Raw genomic sequence first — 21,745 nt, 5'->3', positions numbered from 1 at the left:
TTAGAATTCGCAGTCGTTTACTTTTGAAAATTTAGAATTCTCAGTCGTTTACTTTTGAAAATTTAGAATTCTCAGTCGTTTACTTTTGAAAATTTAGAATTCTCAGTCGTTTACTTTTGAAAATTTAGAATTCTCAGTCGTTTACGTTTGAAAATTTAGAATTCTCAGTCGTTTACGTTTGAATATTTAGAATGCGCAGTCGTTTACGTTTGAATATTTAGAATGCGCAGTCGTTTACGTTTGAATATTTAGAATGCGCAGTCGTTTACTTTTGAATATTTAGAATGCGCAGTCGTTTACGTTTGAATATTTAGAATGCGCAGTCGTTTACTTTTGAAAATTTAGAATTCGCAGTCGTTTACTTTTGAAAATTTAGAATTCTCAGTCGTTTACTTTTGAAAATTTAGAATGCGCAGTCGTTTACGTTTGAATATTTAGAATGCGCAGTCGTTTACTTTTGAATATTTAGAATGCGCAGTCGTTTACTTTTGAATATTTAGAATGCGCAGTCGTTTACTTTTGAATATTTAGAATGCGCAGTCGTTTACTTTTGAATATTTAGAATGCGCAGTCGTTTACTTTTGAATATTTAGAATTCGCAGTCGTTTACTTTTAAATATTTAGAATTCTCAGTCGTTTACTTTTGAAAATTTAGAATTCTCAGTCGTTTACTTTTGAAAATTTAGAATTCTCAGTCGTTTACTTTTGAAAATTTAGAATTCTCAGTCGTTTACTTTTGAAAATTTAGAATTCTCAGTCGTTTACGTTTGAAAATTTAGAATGCGCAGTCGTTTACTTTTGAAAATTTAGAATTCTCAGTCGTTTACTTTTGAAAATTTAGAATGCGCAGTCGTTTACGTTTGAATATTTAGAATGCGCAGTCGTTTACGTTTGAAAATTTAGAATTCTCAGTCGTTTACGTTTGAATATTTAGAATGCGCAGTCGTTTACTTTTGAAAATTTAGAATTCTCAGTCGTTTACTTTTGAAAATTTAGAATGCGCAGTCGTTTACTTTTGAAAATTTAGAATGCGCAGTCGTTTACGTTTGAATATTTAGAATGCGCAGTCGTTTACGTTTGAATATTTAGAATGCGCAGTCGTTTACTTTTGAAAATTTAGAATGCGCAGTCGTTTACGTTTGAATATTTAGAATGCGCAGTCGTTTAAGTTTTAATATTTAGAATGCGCAGTCGTTTACTTTTGAATATTTAGAATTCGCAGTCGTTTACTTTTGAAAATTTAGAATTCGCAGTCGTTTACTTTTGAAAATTTAGAATTCTCAGTCGTTTACTTTTGAAAATTTAGAATTCTCAGTCGTTTACGTTTGAATATTTAGAATGCGCAGTCGTTTACTTTTGAATATTTAGAATGCGCAGTCGTTTACTTTTGAATATTTAGAATGCGCAGTCGTTTACTTTTGAATATTTAGAATGCGCAGTCGTTTACTTTTGAATATTTAGAATGCGCAGTCGTTTACTTTTGAATATTTAGAATTCTCAGTCGTTTACTTTTGAAAATTTAGAATTCTCAGTCGTTTACTTTTGAAAATTTAGAATTCTCAGTCGTTTACTTTTGAAAATTTAGAATTCTCAGTCGTTTACTTTTGAAAATTTAGAATTCTCAGTCGTTTACTTTTGAAAATTTAGAATTCTCAGTCGTTTACTTTTGAAAATTTAGAATTCTCAGTCGTTTACGTTTGAAAATTTAGAATGCGCAGTCGTTTACTTTTGAAAATTTAGAATGCGCAGTCGTTTACGTTTGAATATTTAGAATTCGCAGTCGTTTACGTTTGAATATTTAGAATTCTCAGTCGTTTACGTTTGAAAATTTAGAATTCTCAGTCGTTTACTTTTGAAAATTTAGAATTCTCAGTCGTTTACGTTTGAAAATTTAGAATGCGCAGTCGTTTACTTTTGAAAATTTAGAATGCGCAGTCGTTTACTTTTGAATAATTAGAATTCGCAGTCGTTTACGTTTGAAATATTTAGAATGCGCAGTCGTTTACGTTTGAAAATTTAGAATTCGCAGTCGTTTACGTTTGAATATTTAGAATGCGCAGTCGTTTACTTTTGAATATTTAGAATGCGCAGTCGTTTACTTTTGAAAATTTAGAATTCTCAGTCGTTTACTTTTGAAAATTTAGAATTCTCAGTCGTTTACTTTTGAAAATTTAGAATTCTCAGTCGTTTACTTTTGAAAATTTAGAATTCTCAGTCGTTTACTTTTGAAAATTTAGAATGCGCAGTCGTTTACGTTTGAAAATTTAGAATGCGCAGTCGTTTACGTTTGAATATTTAGAATTCGCAGTCGTTTACGTTTGAATATTTAGAATGCGCAGTCGTTTACTTTTGAAAATTTAGAATGCGCAGTCGTTTACTTTTGAATATTTAGAATGCGCAGTCGTTTACTTTTGAATATTTAGAATGCGCAGTCGTTTACTTTTGAAAATTTAGAATTCTCAGTCGTTTACTTTTGAAAATTTAGAATTCTCAGTCGTTTACTTTTGAAAATTTAGAATTCTCAGTCGTTTACTTTTGAAAATTTAGAATTCTCAGTCGTTTACGTTTGAAAATTTAGAATGCGCAGTCGTTTACGTTTGAAAATTTAGAATTCGCAGTCGTTTACGTTTGAAAATTTAGAATGCGCAGTCGTTTACGTTTGAATATTTAGAATGCGCAGTCGTTTACTTTTGAATATTTAGAATGCGCAGTCGTTTACTTTTGAATATTTAGAATGCGCAGTCGTTTACTTTTGAATATTTAGAATGCGCAGTCGTTTACTTTTGAATATTTAGAATGCGCAGTCGTTTACTTTTGAATATTTAGAATGCGCAGTCGTTTACTTTTGAATATTTAGAATGCGCAGTCGTTTACTTTTGAATATTTAGAATGCGCAGTCGTTTACTTTTGAATATTTAGAATGCGCAGTCGTTTACTTTTGAAAATTTAGAATTCTCAGTCGTTTACTTTTGAAAATTTAGAATTCTCAGTCGTTTACTTTTGAAATTTAGAATTCTCAGTCGTTTACTTTTGAAAATTTAGAATTCTCAGTCGTTTACGTTTGAAAATTTAGAATGCTCAGTCGTTTACGTTTGAATATTTAGAATGCGCAGTCGTTTACTTTTGAAAATTTAGAATTCTCAGTCGTTTACTTTTGAAAATTTAGAATTCTCAGTCGTTTACTTTTGAAAATTTAGAATTCTCAGTCGTTTACTTTTGAAAATTTAGAATTCTCAGTCGTTTACGTTTGAAAATTTAGAATGCGCAGTCGTTTACGTTTGAAAATTTAGAATGCGCAGTCGTTTACGTTTGAATATTTAGAATGCGCAGTCGTTTACTTTTGAATATTTAGAATGCGCAGTCGTTTACTTTTGAATATTTAGAATGCGCAGTCGTTTACTTTTGAAAATTTAGAATTCTCAGTCGTTTACTTTTGAAAATTTAGAATTCTCAGTCGTTTACTTTTGAATATTTAGAATGCGCAGTCGTTTACTTTTGAAAATTTAGAATTCTCAGTCGTTTACTTTTGAAAATTTATAATTATAAGTCGTTTAATTTTGAAAATTTAGAATTCTCAGTCGTTTACTTTTGAAAATTTAGAATTCTCAGTCGTTTACGTTTGAAAATTTAGAATGCGCAGTCGTTTACTTTTGAAAATTTAGAATGCGCAGTCGTTTACGTTTGAAAATTTAGAATTCGCAGTCGTTTACGTTTGAATATTTAGAATTCGCAGTCGTTTACGTTTGAATATTTAGAATGCGCAGTCGTTTACTTTTGAAAATTTAGAATTCTCAGTCGTTTACGTTTGAAAATTTAGAATGCGCAGTCGTTTACTTTTGAAAATTTAGAATGCGCAGTCGTTTACGTTTGAATATTTAGAATTCGCAGTCGTTTACGTTTGAATATTTAGAATGCGCAGTCGTTTACTTTTGAAAATTTAGAATTCGCAGTCGTTTACGTTTGAAAATTTAGAATTCGCAGTCGTTTAATTTTTAATATTTAGAATGCGCAGTCGTTTACTTTTGAAAATTTAGAATTCTCAGTCGTTTACTTTTGAAAATTTAGAATTCTCAGTCGTTTACTTTTGAAAATTTAGAATTCTCAGTCGTTTACTTTTGAAAATTTAGAATTCTCAGTCGTTTACTTTTGAAAATTTAGAATGCGCAGTCGTTTACGTTTGAAAATTTAGAATGCGCAGTCGTTTACGTTTGAATATTTAGAATGCGCAGTCGTTTACTTTTGAATATTTAGAATGCGCAGTCGTTTACTTTTGAAAATTTAGAATGCGCAGTCGTTTACGTTTGAATATTTAGAATGCGCAGTCGTTTACGTTTGAATATTTAGAATGCGCAGTCGTTTACTTTTGAATATTTAGAATTCTCAGTCGTTTACTTTTGAAAATTTAGAATTCTCAGTCGTTTACTTTTGAAAATTTAGAATTCTCAGTCGTTTACTTTTGAAAATTTAGAATTCTCAGTCGTTTACGTTTGAAAATTTAGAATGCTCAGTCGTTTACTTTTGAAAATTTAGAATTCGCAGTCGTTTACGTTTGAAAATTTAGAATGCGCAGTCGTTTACGTTTGAATATTTAGAATGCGCAGTCGTTTACGTTTGAATATTTAGAATGCGCAGTCGTTTACTTTTGAAAATTTAGAATGCGCAGTCGTTTACTTTTGAAAATTTAGAATTCGCAGTCGTTTACGTTTGAATATTTAGAATGCGCAGTCGTTTACTTTTGAATATTTAGAATGCGCAGTCGTTTACTTTTGAATATTTAGAATGCGCAGTCGTTTACTTTTGAATATTTAGAATGCGCAGTCGTTTACTTTTGAATATTTAGAATGCGCAGTCGTTTACTTTTGAATATTTAGAATGCGCAGTCGTTTACTTTTGAATATTTAGAATGCGCAGTCGTTTACTTTTGAATATTTAGAATGCGCAGTCGTTTACTTTTTAAATATTTAGAATTCGCAGTCGTTTACTTTTGAAAATTTAGAATTCTCAGTCGTTTACTTTTGAAAATTTAGAATTCTCAGTCGTTTACTTTTGAAAATTTAGAATTCTCAGTCGTTTACTTTTGAATATTTAGAATGCGCAGTCGTTTACTTTTGAAAATTTAGAATTCTCAGTCGTTTACTTTTGAAAATTTAGAATTCTCAGTCGTTTACTTTTGAAAATTTAGAATTCTCAGTCGTTTACTTTTGAAAATTTAGAATTCGCAGTCGTTTACGTTTGAAAATTTAGAATGCGCAGTCGTTTACGTTTGAAATATTTAGAATGCGCAGTCGTTTACGTTTGAATATTTAGAATGCGCAGTCGTTTACTTTTGAATATTTAGAATGCGCAGTCGTTTACTTTTGAATATTTAGAATGCGCAGTCGTTTACTTTTGAATATTTAGAATGCGCAGTCGTTTACTTTTGAAAATTTAGAATTCTCAGTCGTTTACGTTTGAAAATTTAGAATTCTCAGTCGTTTACTTTTGAAAATTTAGAATGCGCAGTCGTTTACTTTTGAAAATTTAGAATTCGCAGTCGTTTACTTTTGAAAATTTAGAATTCTCAGTCGTTTACTTTGAAAATTTAGAATTCTCAGTCGTTTACTTTGAAAATTTAGAATTCTCAGTCGTTTACTTTTGAAAATTTAGAATTCTCAGTCGTTTACGTTTGAAAATTTAGAATTCTCAGTCGTTTACGTTTGAAAATTTAGAATGCGCAGTCGTTTACGTTTGAAAATTTAGAATTCGCAGTCGTTTACTTTTGAAAATTTAGAATTCTCAGTCGTTTACGTTTGAAAATTTAGAATTCTCAGTCGTTTACTTTTGAAAATTTAGAATTCTCAGTCGTTTACTTTTGAAAATTTAGAATTCTCAGTCGTTTACTTTTGAAAATTTAGAATGCGCAGTCGTTTACTTTTGAAAATTTAGAATTCTCAGTCGTTTACTTTTGAAAATTTAGAATTCTCAGTCGTTTACTTTTGAAAATTTAGAATTCTCAGTCGTTTACTTTTGAAAATTTAGAATGCGCAGTCGTTTACTTTTGAAAATTTAGAATGCGCAGTCGTTTACGTTTGAATATTTAGAATGCGCAGTCGTTTACGTTTGAATATTTAGAATGCGCAGTCGTTTACTTTTGAATATTTAGAATGCGCAGTCGTTTACTTTTGAATATTTAGAATGCGCAGTCGTTTACTTTTGAATATTTAGAATGCGCAGTCGTTTACTTTTGAATATTTAGAATTCGCAGTCGTTTACGTTTGAATATTTAGAATGCGCAGTCGTTTACTTTTGAATATTTAGAATGCGCAGTCGTTTACTTTTGAATATTTAGAATGCGCAGTCGTTTACGTTTGAATATTTAGAATGCGCAGTCGTTTACTTTTGAATATTTAGAATGCGCAGTCGTTTACGTTTGAATATTTAGAATGCGCAGTCGTTTACGTTTGAATATTTAGAATGCGCAGTCGTTTACTTTTGAATATTTAGAATGCGCAGTCGTTTACTTTTGAATATTTAGAATGCGCAGTCGTTTACTTTTGAATATTTAGAATGCGCAGTCGTTTACTTTTGAATATTTAGAATGCGCAGTCGTTTACTTTTGAAAATTTAGAATTCTCAGTCGTTTACGTTTGAAAATTTAGAATTCTCAGTCGTTTACGTTTGAAAATTTAGAATGCGCAGTCGTTTACTTTTGAAAATTTAGAATTCTCAGTCGTTTACTTTTGAAAATTTAGAATTCTCAGTCGTTTACTTTTGAAAATTTAGAATTCTCAGTCGTTTACTTTTGAAAATTTAGAATTCTCAGTCGTTTACTTTTGAAAATTTAGAATTCTCAGTCGTTTACGTTTGAAAATTTAGAATTCTCAGTCGTTTACTTTTGAAAATTTAGAATGCGCAGTCGTTTACTTTTGAAAATTTAGAATTCGCAGTCGTTTACTTTTGAAAATTTAGAATTCTCAGTCGTTTACTTTTGAAAATTTAGAATTCTCAGTCGTTTACTTTTGAAAATTTAGAATTCTCAGTCGTTTACTTTTGAAAATTTAGAATTCTCAGTCGTTTACGTTTGAAAATTTAGAATGCGCAGTCGTTTACGTTTGAATATTTAGAATGCGCAGTCGTTTACGTTTGAATATTTAGAATGCGCAGTCGTTTACGTTTGAATATTTAGAATGCGCAGTCGTTTACTTTTGAATATTTAGAATGCGCAGTCGTTTACTTTTGAATATTTAGAATGCGCAGTCGTTTACTTTTGAATATTTAGAATGCGCAGTCGTTTACTTTTGAATATTTAGAATGCGCAGTCGTTTACGTTTGAATATTTAGAATGCGCAGTCGTTTACGTTTGAATATTTAGAATGCGCAGTCGTTTACGTTTGAATATTTAGAATGCGCAGTCGTTTACGTTTGAATATTTAGAATGCGCAGTCGTTTACGTTTGAATATTTAGAATGCGCAGTCGTTTACGTTTGAATATTTAGAATGCGCAGTCGTTTACGTTTGAATATTTAGAATGCGCAGTCGTTTACTTTTGAATATTTAGAATGCGCAGTCGTTTACTTTTGAATATTTAGAATGCGCAGTCGTTTACTTTTGAATATTTAGAATGCGCAGTCGTTTACTTTTGAATATTTAGAATGCGCAGTCGTTTACTTTTGAAAATTTAGAATTCTCAGTCGTTTACTTTTGAAAATTTAGAATTCTCAGTCGTTTACGTTTGAAAATTTAGAATGCGCAGTCGTTTACGTTTGAAAATTTAGAATTCGCAGTCGTTTACTTTTGAAAATTTAGAATTCTCAGTCGTTTACTTTTGAAAATTTAGAATTCTCAGTCGTTTACTTTTGAAAATTTAGAATTCTCAGTCGTTTACTTTTGAAAATTTAGAATTCTCAGTCGTTTACTTTTGAAAATTTAGAATTCTCAGTCGTTTACTTTTGAAAATTTAGAATGCGCAGTCGTTTACTTTTGAAAATTTAGAATTCGCAGTCGTTTACTTTTGAAAATTTAGAATTCTCAGTCGTTTACTTTTGAAAATTTAGAATTCTCAGTCGTTTACTTTTGAAAATTTAGAATTCTCAGTCGTTTACTTTTGAAAATTTAGAATTCTCAGTCGTTTACTTTTGAAAATTTAGAATGCGCAGTCGTTTACTTTTGAAAATTTAGAATTCTCAGTCGTTTACTTTTGAAAATTTAGAATTCTCAGTCGTTTACTTTTGAAAATTTAGAATTCTCAGTCGTTTACGTTTGAAAATTTAGAATGCGCAGTCGTTTACTTTTGAATATTTAGAATGCGCAGTCGTTTACTTTTGAATATTTAGAATGCGCAGTCGTTTACTTTTGAATATTTAGAATGCGCAGTCGTTTACTTTTGAAAATTTAGAATTCTCAGTCGTTTACTTTTGAAAATTTAGAATTCTCAGTCGTTTACTTTTGAAAATTTAGAATGCGCAGTCGTTTACTTTTGAAAATTTAGAATTCGCAGTCGTTTACTTTTGAAAATTTAGAATTCTCAGTCGTTTACTTTTGAAAATTTAGAATTCTCAGTCGTTTACTTTTGAAAATTTAGAATTCTCAGTCGTTTACTTTTGAAAATTTAGAATTCTCAGTCGTTTACGTTTGAAAATTTAGAATTCTCAGTCGTTTACGTTTGAAAATTTAGAATGCGCAGTCGTTTACGTTTGAAAATTTAGAATTCGCAGTCGTTTACTTTTGAAAATTTAGAATTCTCAGTCGTTTACTTTTGAAAATTTAGAATTCTCAGTCGTTTACTTTTGAAAATTTAGAATTCTCAGTCGTTTACTTTTGAAAATTTAGAATTCTCAGTCGTTTACGTTTGAAAATTTAGAATGCGCAGTCGTTTACGTTTGAATATTTAGAATGCGCAGTCGTTTACGTTTGAATATTTAGAATGCGCAGTCGTTTACGTTTGAATATTTAGAATGCGCAGTCGTTTACGTTTGAATATTTAGAATGCGCAGTCGTTTACTTTTGAATATTTAGAATGCGCAGTCGTTTACTTTTGAATATTTAGAATGCGCAGTCGTTTACTTTTGAATATTTAGAATGCGCAGTCGTTTACGTTTGAATATTTAGAATGCGCAGTCGTTTACGTTTGAATATTTAGAATGCGCAGTCGTTTACGTTTGAATATTTAGAATGCGCAGTCGTTTACGTTTGAATATTTAGAATGCGCAGTCGTTTACGTTTGAATATTTAGAATGCGCAGTCGTTTACGTTTGAATATTTAGAATGCGCAGTCGTTTACGTTTGAATATTTAGAATGCGCAGTCGTTTACTTTTGAATATTTAGAATGCGCAGTCGTTTACTTTTGAATATTTAGAATGCGCAGTCGTTTACTTTTGAATATTTAGAATGCGCAGTCGTTTACTTTTGAATATTTAGAATGCGCAGTCGTTTACTTTTGAATATTTAGAATGCGCAGTCGTTTACTTTTGAAAATTTAGAATTCTCAGTCGTTTACTTTTGAAAATTTAGAATTCTCAGTCGTTTACGTTTGAAAATTTAGAATGCGCAGTCGTTTACTTTTGAAAATTTAGAATTCGCAGTCGTTTACTTTTGAAAATTTAGAATTCTCAGTCGTTTACTTTTGAAAATTTAGAATTCTCAGTCGTTTACTTTTGAAAATTTAGAATTCTCAGTCGTTTACTTTTGAAAATTTAGAATTCTCAGTCGTTTACGTTTGAAAATTTAGAATTCTCAGTCGTTTACGTTTGAAAATTTAGAATGCGCAGTCGTTTACGTTTGAAAATTTAGAATTCGCAGTCGTTTACTTTTGAAAATTTAGAATTCTCAGTCGTTTACGTTTGAAAATTTAGAATTCTCAGTCGTTTACGTTTGAAAATTTAGAATTCTCAGTCGTTTACTTTTGAAAATTTAGAATTCTCAGTCGTTTACGTTTGAATATTTAGAATGCGCAGTCGTTTACTTTTGAAAATTTAGAATTCTCAGTCGTTTACTTTTGAAAATTTAGAATTCTCAGTCGTTTACTTTTGAATATTTAGAATGCGCAGTCGTTTACGTTTGAATATTTAGAATGCGCAGTCGTTTACGTTTGAATATTTAGAATGCGCAGTCGTTTACTTTTGAATATTTAGAATGCGCAGTCGTTTACTTTTGAATATTTAGAATGCGCAGTCGTTTACTTTTGAATATTTAGAATGCGCAGTCGTTTACTTTTGAATATTTAGAATGCGCAGTCGTTTACTTTTGAAAATTTAGAATTCTCAGTCGTTTACTTTTGAAAATTTAGAATTCTCAGTCGTTTACTTTTGAAAATTTAGAATGCGCAGTCGTTTACGTTTGAAAATTTAGAATTCGCAGTCGTTTACTTTTGAAAATTTAGAATTCTCAGTCGTTTACTTTTGAAAATTTAGAATTCTCAGTCGTTTACTTTTGAAAATTTAGAATTCTCAGTCGTTTACTTTTGAAAATTTAGAATTCTCAGTCGTTTACGTTTGAAAATTTAGAATTCTCAGTCGTTTACGTTTGAAAATTTAGAATGCGCAGTCGTTTACGTTTGAAAATTTAGAATTCGCAGTCGTTTACTTTTGAAAATTTAGAATTCTCAGTCGTTTACGTTTGAAAATTTAGAATTCTCAGTCGTTTACTTTTGAAAATTTAGAATTCTCAGTCGTTTACGTTTGAATATTTAGAATGCGCAGTCGTTTACTTTTGAAAATTTAGAATTCTCAGTCGTTTACTTTTGAAAATTTAGAATTCTCAGTCGTTTACTTTTGAAAATTTAGAATTCTCAGTCGTTTACGTTTGAAAATTTAGAATGCGCAGTCGTTTACGTTTGAATATTTAGAATGCGCAGTCGTTTACGTTTGAATATTTAGAATGCGCAGTCGTTTACGTTTGAATATTTAGAATGCGCAGTCGTTTACTTTTGAATATTTAGAATGCGCAGTCGTTTACTTTTGAATATTTAGAATGCGCAGTCGTTTACTTTTGAATATTTAGAATGCGCAGTCGTTTACTTTTGAAAATTTAGAATTCTCAGTCGTTTACGTTTGAAAATTTAGAATTCTCAGTCGTTTACGTTTGAATATTTAGAATTCACAGTCGTTTACGTTTGAATATTTAGAATGCGCAGTCGTTTACGTTTGAATATTTAGAATTCACAGTCGTTTACGTTTGAATATTTAGAATTCTCAGTCGTTTACTTTTGAAAATTTAGAATTCTCAGTCGTTTACTTTTGAAAATTTAGAATTCGCAGTCGTTTACGTTTGAAAATTTAGAATTCGCAGTCGTTTACGTTTGAAAATTTAGAATTCGCAGTCGTTTACGTTTGAAAATTTAGAATTCGCAGTCGTTTACTTTTGAATATTTAGAATTCGCAGTCGTTTACGTTTGAATATTTAGAATTCGCAGTCGTTTACGTTTGAATATTTAGAATGCGCAGTCGTTTACGTTTTAATATTTAGAATGCGCAGTCGTTTACGTTTGAATATTTAGAATGCGCAGTCGTTTACGTTTGAATATTTAGAATTCGCAGTCGTTTACGTTTGAATATTTAGAATGCGCAGTCGTTTACTTTTGAATATTTAGAATGCGCAGTCGTTTACTTTTGAATATTTAGAATTCGCAGTCGTTTACTTTTGAATATTTAGAATTCGCAGTCGTTTACTTTTGAATATTTAGAATTCTCAGTCGTTTACTTTTGAAAATTTAGAATTCTCAGTCGTTTACTTTTGAAAATTTAGAATTCTCAGTCGTTTACGTTTGAAAATTTAGAATTCTCAGTCGTTTACGTTTGAATATTTAGAATTCACAGTCGTTTACGTTTGAATATTTAGAATTCACAGTCGTTTACGTTTGAATATTTAGAATTCACAGTCGTTTACGTTTGAATATTTAGAATTCACAGTCGTTTACGTTTGAATATTTAGAATTCTCAGTCGTTTACTTTTGAAAATTTAGAATTCTCAGTCGTTTACTTTTGAAAATTTAGAATTCTCAGTCGTTTACGTTTGAAAATTTAGAATTCTCAGTCGTTTACGTTTGAAAATTTAGAATTCGCAGTCGTTTACGTTTGAAAATTTAGAATTCGCAGTCGTTTACTTTTGAATATTTAGAATTCGCAGTCGTTTACGTTTGAATATTTAGAATGCGCAGTCGTTTACTTTTGAATATTTAGAATGCGCAGTCGTTTACGTTTTAATATTTAGAATGCGCAGTCGTTTACGTTTGAATATTTAGAATTCGCAGTCGTTTACGTTTGAATATTTAGAATTCGCAGTCGTTTACGTTTGAATATTTAGAATTCACAGTCGTTTACGTTTGAATATTTAGAATTCACAGTCGTTTACTTTTGAAAATTTAGAATTCTCAGTCGTTTACTTTTGAAAATTTAGAATTCTCAGTCGTTTACGTTTGAGTATTTAGAATGCGCAGTCGTTTACGTTTGAAAATTTAGAATTCGCAGTCGTTTACGTTTGAAAATTTAGAATGCGCAGTCGTTTACGTTTGAAAATTTAGAATTCGCAGTCGTTTACGTTTGAGTATTTAGAATGCGCAGTCGTTTACGTTTGAGTATTTAGAATGCACAGTCGTTTACTTTTGAATATTTAGAATTTACAGTCGTTTACTTTTGAATATTTAGAATTTACAGTCGTTTACTTTTGAATATTTAGAATTTACAGTCGTTTACTTTTGAACATTTAGTATTTTCGATTTAGCATTTAGCTGCCAAAAACAGAAAAAATAGGTCAAGGTAGATAGATTGCAAATATTCTTTTTTTTTATTAAAATGTTTAAAAACTACAAGTTCTCAATCTCTGTCAATGTTAATGTAATCATTTTTACGTTTAGATTAAAAAAACAAAAAAAAACTATTACAAAATAGTTTGTATCATTGCAAATATTTTATCAAAGCTACCAGAAAATTAATTGGGAAAGTGTCTTACTAACTAAAAAGTAATTAAACCCCTTACAGTGTTTGTTACATGTAAAAATTGCATAAAAAAAAACAAAAAACTTGAAACATATATTGGAATTAATTCACAGTAGTTAAGACATGTAATTGTTGTAAAATAGATCATACTGTTTTTTGCTGGTGGTCTTGAAAAATTTGGAATGACTGTGTTTTGGTCTCCTTTTGATAACCTGAGTAGTGTATATTTTGTCCAAAGAGAAAATGTTGAGTTAAAAATATTAGAAAGCAAAATTGGACGACAGTACCTTTTACATAGAGAAAATCTCATCATGATTTTGCTGTTAAATCCTGCAAAAGTGCTGAACTCAAATGTATAAATTAAAATGTTATTATGGTCCTTAAAACTTCCTTGTTTCACACCTGGAAAACTTTACCACCAGTTGGATAAATTAAATATGAATCATCATATCAATATGAACATCTTAAAATACAAGTGAATGAGTCTGGATAGATTTCCCTCCATGTTCTTGTACGTCTCCTCTGTTTTAGCCAGTGTAGTAGTTGGTGGGCACAAAGGGCATTTTGCTAATTGTGGCTGGGACCGCCTTCTTCCGGACCTCCACCTGAATCTGGGTCCCGTTCTTGGAGAAGGCAGAGTCCACATAACCCATGGCAACATTTTTCTTCAGGCAGGGAGATGGGCAGCCACTCGTCACCTCACCTAAGAGATTATTAAAGAACACATATTATGCATTCTTGTCGTTTTAATTCCCTCTTAAACATGCTTTTTGTCACCTCGGGATAAGTATTTCACATTTTCTAACTTAATGTCTACATTTGGAAAATATACTATATTATAAACTACACATCCAATGAGGCATTTAGCCGTTGGTACTCCCTCTGCTGTCAGGAATGGAAATGCACAATGGCAAATTATGCAAATTAGGTCCTTATCAAGCAACTTCCCAGTTTGTGAATTTTGTTCACCGACAATGGCAATAAAAGTATTCACATTTTTCTGATGTCCCGTGAATGTTATGCTAATGGACCCATGCGTTAGTTGTGAACCCAATTTAAGCACATAATGAGTCCATAATGGTTTATGGGTTTAAAAACTAGGCAGGAGAACCCCAGAGTTTTATCTGTGACACAAGTAAATGGGCCCTATGCAAACAGAGCTTTTTGAGTGCTCAGAGAAAATGACTTTGGATTAACAGATTAATGAAACAAGCATAAATGAAACAAAAATGCAACTGTTTTTGTTTTTGAAGAGGCGACAACAGTATAACATGGTAAAAAGATCAAAAAAGTACATTTTGCATATACGTTCTTTATCAATTACTAGAGAAAATAGGCCTGTCATGATAATTCATATGTCAACTTATTGTTCAATAAATGCCAGGATAAACAATATTTATGGGTAAATATTTATTATACATACCTTTTACCCCTGGCAGTGACATTTTTCTTAATTTTTTGTGGTACATTAACATTTGGCTTGTACTGAGTCAATTAATTAGGCCATTATATTGATAAGTCATTATAAATATCACGTACATTGCTTTGAATTCTGTGGAGTTATAACATCAGTAAAATAAAGTCATCTTCGAGATTACAGTTTATAGTGATATTTTATCAAACAATGTTATCATGGCAGGTCTAATGGACCCCCTCCTGCAGCCACAGTGAATCCTGCCCCATCTAACCCACTGCTCATCGACACTTTATTAATTTCAGGTTTTCAAAATCAATACTAATACAACATACTGACATCAACATACTGAAGTGTTGTTTTACCTATAACTTTGCCGTCAGTGCTGAGTATCGGTGTGTGCTGCCGGACAGGAGGACCAGTGGAGACCAAACCCACTCTCTTCCTCTGAGTTTTGTTCTTGATCTGAGGAACGATGATATCTGCTCCAGGGAAATCTCTGGTCTGACGGCGCCGCTTTCCTACAAAGAAAAGCGAGAGAAAGCAGTACGCCCAAAATGTGGCTCCATAAACAAAACTGAAAAGTGGCTCTTAACAAATGAACTTGATTTAAGGTAATTTAATCTGTTGCCTCTTCTTTTGACAACTAGTTTAGACAATAGAATGTAATTTTCAACATTAAATCAATAAAGTACTTTCTTTTACATTATTGTGTGGTCATATCTATGTAATCCCTCAGTCGCCCAGGTATATTCCATAGTGGTCCATGTGCGTATAGTAGTCTAAGGGGTCTTATAGTTGTTCTGACGCAGCTCAGGAGAATTCTAAAGCTATTCAGGAAAGGTTAATTTCTGATTTCTGTCCAATGAATGTGATTTTTTTTTTTTTTGTATCAATACCTGCTCAAATGACTAATCTAGTTTATATACTAGTTTTAGTATAGATTGACAACCAAATCATCAATAGTCCAGAATAGAGCATGACATATTATTATTGTTATTGTTGTTGTTACCTATAGTCCAGACGAGCGTAGCCTCTACAGGTGTGGTGGTCTCGTCAATATCGTTGCCGTAGAGACAGAGTCCTGCCTCCAGCCGCAGACTGTCTCTGGCTCCGAGCCCGGATAACTTCACCTCCGGGTTTGACAGCAGTCTCTCTGTGAGCTCCACCACCCGGGAACTGGGCACAGAGATCTGAACAGCCACACAAATATGTACAACAGTTACTGCAGTACTTAACACACATTTAAGTAGTATGAGTAGTAGTAATAATAATAATAATAATAATAATAATAATAATAATAGGTGCAATAGAAGTAGAAATTTGAAGTTGTAGGTTATGAAGATAGGGCTTCTAGATAGTAAATATTTACAAATAATGTGTATCATTGATAAAAATCGGAAATAGTTTATTCGTTTTTGACATTTAGATTGAAAGAAAACATATTGTGCTTGTGTCTGCTGTGATCTATGACACCCGTGGATCATTATGTTAGCAAACTTGTTATTTTAGATGAATATTGCGATTTAAAATGTCAAAATTCTAACTTCCGTGTTAAAACCAATGTACCCAATGGGTACATTGGTTTTAACACATCGCCATAAATGTCATCACAACAAAGAGCCATGAAGTTGTCAGCACCTTTTATGAATAGCTGCACATCACGCTAGCAAGTAGTGGATTTAAAAAAAATTTGTACCAAAATGACTATATGATGCTGCCGAATCCTACGTGTATCAGTGGGCGTATGCCAGTGGCAGCGAAAACAGGGATTGATCGGAAATATGGTGTCTTGAAAATAAGCGATTAAAGATTGTTCACACATGTACAAATCACTCCAGATACAACTTCAGGTGAGTAAATGGTGAGGGGAACTATCACATGGTGAAAAGTTCTAAAAACACTTATTTAATAGGTCTGCTTTAATACTGCCATGTGTTTTGGCCTGTGTTTTAGAGTTTCTATAGTCCAGATAACAATTGACAAAAACGCACGTCACAAGTTTCTTGAAACCAGCTCATGATTTTAATTTTATCATGTGTATATATGTATATGTTTGTGTATATGTATATAAAAGCAATTTCTTCTTCTAAAAGTTCACACTTCACTGTGATTGGTTATGTCCACTCAGACAGACGCTGATCAATAATAATCAAGGAGTGGGTCTGGAAAAGTATTTGAGCATAGGGCTGATATGATCAAATAGCAGATCATCAAAGGGATGAGATCACGATTCATAATGCCATGTCTCCCAGCCCCTGAAATAACGATAATGATTATCAAAATACAATTACCTCCACTCCATCCTCCCCAGTGTACCCACAGCGTGTGACTCTACAGGGGACTCCGAACGCAGAGGTCAGAGCTGAGAACATGAATGGCAGATTTTTTAAATTGTCCTTCACTCCCTCCTGCAGCACCCTGCTCATTGATGGACCTAAAACACAACAAATGTAGGATTATACAAAGACATACTATTAAAGTAGCCAGGTGACAAAAAAAACCAAAAACATTTCTATACTTGGGATTTCAAGATATAAAATGTTAGCGTTACAATTATTGTGAGAGGAATTTCACGATTTAACAATCATTCTAGAATGTATAAAGAATTAATAATAATTGTAAATTCTATATACATTCTATGAAATCAAACTTTTTTTTAATAAAAAGTAAAGTAAAAGTAAAGTTATTTAAAATGACATCAGAGGCATTCTTTTCCTGTACATACCTTGTACAGCAATTAGTGCATCATCTAAAAACTCCAAATCAACATCAAAACCGGCAGCTTTGAATTCTGACAGCTTGGCCTGAAACACAAATCATTTATAAGTCAAGGGGAGTGGAAGTAGTAGTAGTATGAGAGCAGTAGTACTTTAGGTATAATAATAAAAGCACTCCATATTTGTTTAATATTGTAGATAGCAATAGTGGTTAGAAGTAGTAATAACAACAGACCTGAATGTAGCACTCCTCAAGCTCATCAGCTATAGGCAGTAGTATCAGTAGTAGTAGTGTCAGTAGTAGTAAAATCCATATATATAAAAGACCTCATAATATGTTTAACTTGTGTAGTATTACCTTCATGTGAGCGGAGTCCTTGTCGGCGCAGCCTGCATTGGACACCACGTACAGATAACCCTGGTCTGTTTTAGTCACTATCAGGTCGTCCATGATCCCTCCTTTATCGTTGGTGAAGAGAGACAGAGTTCCCTGGAACAACCAAAGTTTAATTAACTTGTCTGGTCTCCCACCTGCTTGTTACTATGGAGATGTTAATGCTTTGCCTGGCATGTTCCACAGTATGGCATTAAACTTATATATCAAGCAAGTGGACCCTCCAGGCCAAGTTACAGGTTAGCTCTATGAAGGCAAGCCCACTCAATGTAAGAATGTCGGTTTTCAAGTGTTTCAACTTTTTATTTATTTTTAATATTTTTAAATTGTATGATAGATATGTTTGAAGTGACCCATTACGCAAAATTAATTTAGAGTGTACTGTGCACGTTTGAGCAGTCTTTAAATCGCTTATTTTCAAGACACAATATTGCTGATCCACCATTACACACCCACTGGTGATATGTGTAGGATTCTGCAGTGTCATATAGTCATTTTGATACAAATGATTAAAAAAAATCTGCAGAGGGATCGACAGCTGCACAGCACTCTATTGTGATGTTCATGGCGATGTCAGCTCTCATTGGGCACCTTAGTTCGGTGAACTTGTTTCTTTTATTAAGTTATTTTAGATGAAATTGTGATTTAAAATGTGCAAATTATAACATAATGATTCACGTGTGTCATAGATTATAACTAAACAGCAGAAACAAGCACAATATGTCTTCTTTAATGTTATACTGTGGATTTATGTATACAGTGCATTTTATGTAATCTTTATTTTATTCTTATTTACAGTTCCAGGCACCTTAACCACCAACTACTATCTTTAAGATGGCATATTGCTGTGTGGTGGTGTCAGACCTGATTATCTTTAAGCTCGGCGATGTCTGCGACCACCAGAGACTCCATGAACTTCACTTGGTCTTTGCCGTGGACTTTGGTCTGGACAAAAAACAAATTATGAAGGTTTATTTTTAACTATGGCAATGAGGACCATGTTTTCAATTGAATGTTTTTATCATCCTCCAACTGGGACTGTGTGAGACTATGGCACCAAAAAAAATCATGACAAAACAACAGTAGAAACACCATAATTACTGTAATTAAATGGCTGCTTTCATATTTGTTTATTTACTGGTTGAAATGTTACATAGTGGGGCTTTATTTTAAACAGTTACAAACATACTGTAGATATAACTGGACATATTAATGAAAGTGTCAAAGTAATTTTGTATTTTATTGATTTTGTGGTTAATAAAACCTTAAAAGTCCTAAAAGAATTGTGTTCCCAAAATCATTGTAACAAAAATGTAAACTTCTTGCCGTTTACCTGTAGCATGTGGCTAACGTCGAATAGCGAGCAGTGCGTTCTGGTGTGCATGTGTGAGCTGATGTGACTGTCCGTGTACTGCACCGGCATGCTCCAGCCTGCAAACTCCACCATCTTACCACCACTTGCCCGGTGGAACTCAAATAGTGGAGTCCTCTTCAGCGCCACCTGGAGGAGAGGACCATAAGTGCACTGAGGTTAACTTAAAAGATGCAGAAAGGAACCTGGATGGACAAACTAACTTGGGCAATATGGCAATTACAAATGTTAAAAAAAAAATAGTGTTATGGCCGTCTTTACCCTAAATCTTTACCTGCAGTGTTACGGATCGCTTTACTTTAAATGTTATTCATGGAAACATCAGCTGGCGTCATATCCACCCTTTGTAATACCATCTGTTCTTACGCGCGGGTGTACCTCGTTTTTTGTGTCCAGCCACTTGGACTAAAATAAAATGATACTTTTGTTTTGATGGTATAAATACACTGTATGTATGTTTATTTGTCAGCTGAGGGTGAGACGACACTACTAGGGACAACAACTCTTTGACAATTGTGCACAATTGATTCAATAAACCAGACTTTTTGATTCAAGACGACTTCTCTGTTGATTTTATATTTTAAGATTTTTACTATTAGAAATTCCACAAGATTAGCTTGATCTTACAGTTGGCTAAATAAAAAAAAAAAAAGATGATAGTATAAGACTTTTTATTTAAATTTGTATAAAGATGACCCCTGATAGGAGGTAAACATGTTAAACTCAAATATAGATTTACTGATAACAACTGTAATGCATTCATAATCATAAAAACTTTGAACATTTATGGTTTAATTTTGTATTTTCTCAAGACAAGCAGGATGAACGACTCAGTTTTAGTTGCTACATCATACAACTAAATCCAGTTGGAAATAATAAAGAACTTTTACATGAGGCTTGGTCTGTCCATATACCGAGAATTTAAAAAAACTATAGGTTTTGTTTAGGCACAGGCAACCAAACCTTGCACATTGAGATGGAGTCTCGCACTATTTGTGAGTTCACAAACTCACAAGAATCCATCATGGAGTGGTCCCGCTGTAAGAATAATCGAGTGGGTGGACCAATCACAGAGCAGCATTGATTGAGGTTTGTGCGGAAGCCAAAGGCAAAGCACCCAAGTGAACCAAAACAAACATGCTGACGCCAATAGACATACTTCAGCCTATTTTAGCATCAATACAGACCATTTTGTTTGTGAAAAATGCCACACATATCAGTCTGAGGTTAAGTTATAATCAAGTTTATAAATGAATCGCTTTTGAAAAAAAGTCTTAAGAAAATGTCATTATCTGGGATGTACATTCATATTTTCACTCATTGGTGAACTGGTTAAGACAAATTGTGTATTAACTATTAATAGCTCTTAATCTTTATTATACTGGTCTTTTTTTAAATTGGTGAGACAACAATGCTACCACAACCATATCAGCACAGTAGTAAATCAGTGTATCTCATACTATCTGACTCCTGTACTGTTCTTCTAGTTGAACTTTGACTTTTGAACCAGAGAGGGGGCTTATCATAGGATTAAAGGGCTCAGTTGCAATGCATCATGGGATACGTTACAAGTCCAAAGTCAGCATTTAAGAGACCACAGTCCAGGAAGAAATTGAAGTTGTGATCAAATATTTCATTCAACATTGAGCACAAAATGAATGAATGCACAACCCGACCCATTTAAACAAATCAGTGAAGTAGAAGAACGCCAGATGTTACTCTCTGACCTGCGGCTCTTCTGTTTTTTGGTTATTCACAGTTAAACAGGACATTTTTTAATCTAAAGTAAAAAATCTAATACTGGAATCAATAAAAAAAAATCTAATATTGGACCCTATACACCAATAATTTTCTATTATTGGTGTATAGGGTATCATTGTGTAAACCTTGCAAAACCCCCCAGCTCAAGCTACAAACTAGTCTGACCAATATTAACCATCTTTTTTCTAAAATGCAATTTCATTTGTTCCTGAAGTTGGTGGTAATAATACTGCAGTTCCACAGTTGCCCTGTGGCAGATGTGTGGTTGTCAAATTGTGCCAATGGCAGAATCCCACAGCCACAGTGTGTCTTAACAAGGACACTTTCAGGTAGTGGAAGGGAACAGTTTGTAGCTTCAAATGAGCAGTATATATAACAGGCATGTACAGACAGGTTGGTACCAGTTTTCCACCCATATTTTTTTTTATTTTAAATGCAGATTCAACACCTGCCAAAGTGAAGCTATAAATAATCCTTATATATGCACTAGGCTACATGTAAGAAATAATGTCAAGCAACATAAATCACTAAATAAATCAGTACTCAAATGCACATCCAGGTTCAAAACAGCAACAACAGCCCACAACTCAATTAGGCTTTAACTTGTGACAGTAATTTGGAACTGATCAACTTTTGACATAATTTTGCAGAAAAAGTCACTCAGTGGGAGTAAAGCAAAATAAAGTAAACCTTAAAGGAATTAGCATTTGAAATAATGTACTTCTGGGTTTTTTGTTTTTTTGGATCAGATCCTCTCTAGGTTAACTCTAACACAGTTTCACACGGAGCCCCATGGCGGTTCTGCGGGTGAGAGTGCGCTCACCTCGGCCGCGGATGACGCCTCTCTCCGGGGATGTCTCTGGACCGACCCCCGCAGCACGAGCTCCAGGCCCCGGGTCCCGCGTGCGCTCCGGGCCCACATGTCGCGTGCTGCTGAACGTGCGATTGACGGAGCTGGACGTAAAACACTGTTGTTTTTGCAGTGTGCACTCTGGAGCTACTGCTGTTTCTGCTGCCGCTGTACTCAAAACACATGAAACACCGAGGATTCTGGGAAATGTAGTCCAAAAGATCCACGGGCGAGAGGCGTTTAAAGACCGAGACTTATTTAAAGACACAGGGACACATTTACAGAATAATATATGCAATGGAATAGCCAATAACTATGAGAT

General features: G+C 33.0%; 2 protein-coding genes across 2 annotated transcripts in view; one reads left to right on the top strand and one right to left on the bottom strand.

Moving 5' to 3' along the window:
- si:dkey-20d21.12 (uncharacterized protein LOC556245 homolog) overlaps positions 1–21,745 on the top strand; it is a 146,901-nt gene that overhangs the window by 119,072 nt on the left and 6,084 nt on the right. The gene's annotated exons all lie outside the window — the stretch shown is intronic.
- Positions 12,739–21,616, bottom strand: amt (aminomethyltransferase). The gene is made up of 9 exons (XM_033970093.2): positions 21,397–21,616; positions 18,774–18,941; positions 18,305–18,385; positions 17,405–17,536; positions 17,055–17,133; positions 16,621–16,763; positions 15,339–15,519; positions 14,692–14,847; positions 12,739–13,615 (listed from the first exon to the last, which is right to left on the bottom strand). Exons 1-9 carry the CDS (start codon positions 21,493–21,495, stop codon positions 13,440–13,442), a joined length of 1,215 nt encoding a protein of 404 aa, XP_033825984.1. The 5' UTR covers positions 21,496–21,616; the 3' UTR covers positions 12,739–13,439.

This window comes from Periophthalmus magnuspinnatus, chromosome 7 (assembly GCF_009829125.3).
Source record: "Periophthalmus magnuspinnatus isolate fPerMag1 chromosome 7, fPerMag1.2.pri, whole genome shotgun sequence".
Lineage (NCBI taxonomy): Eukaryota > Metazoa > Chordata > Actinopteri > Gobiiformes > Gobiidae > Periophthalmus > Periophthalmus magnuspinnatus.
The sequence above is the reverse complement of the archived record's forward strand: the minus strand, read 5'-3'. Positions and strand labels throughout refer to the sequence as shown.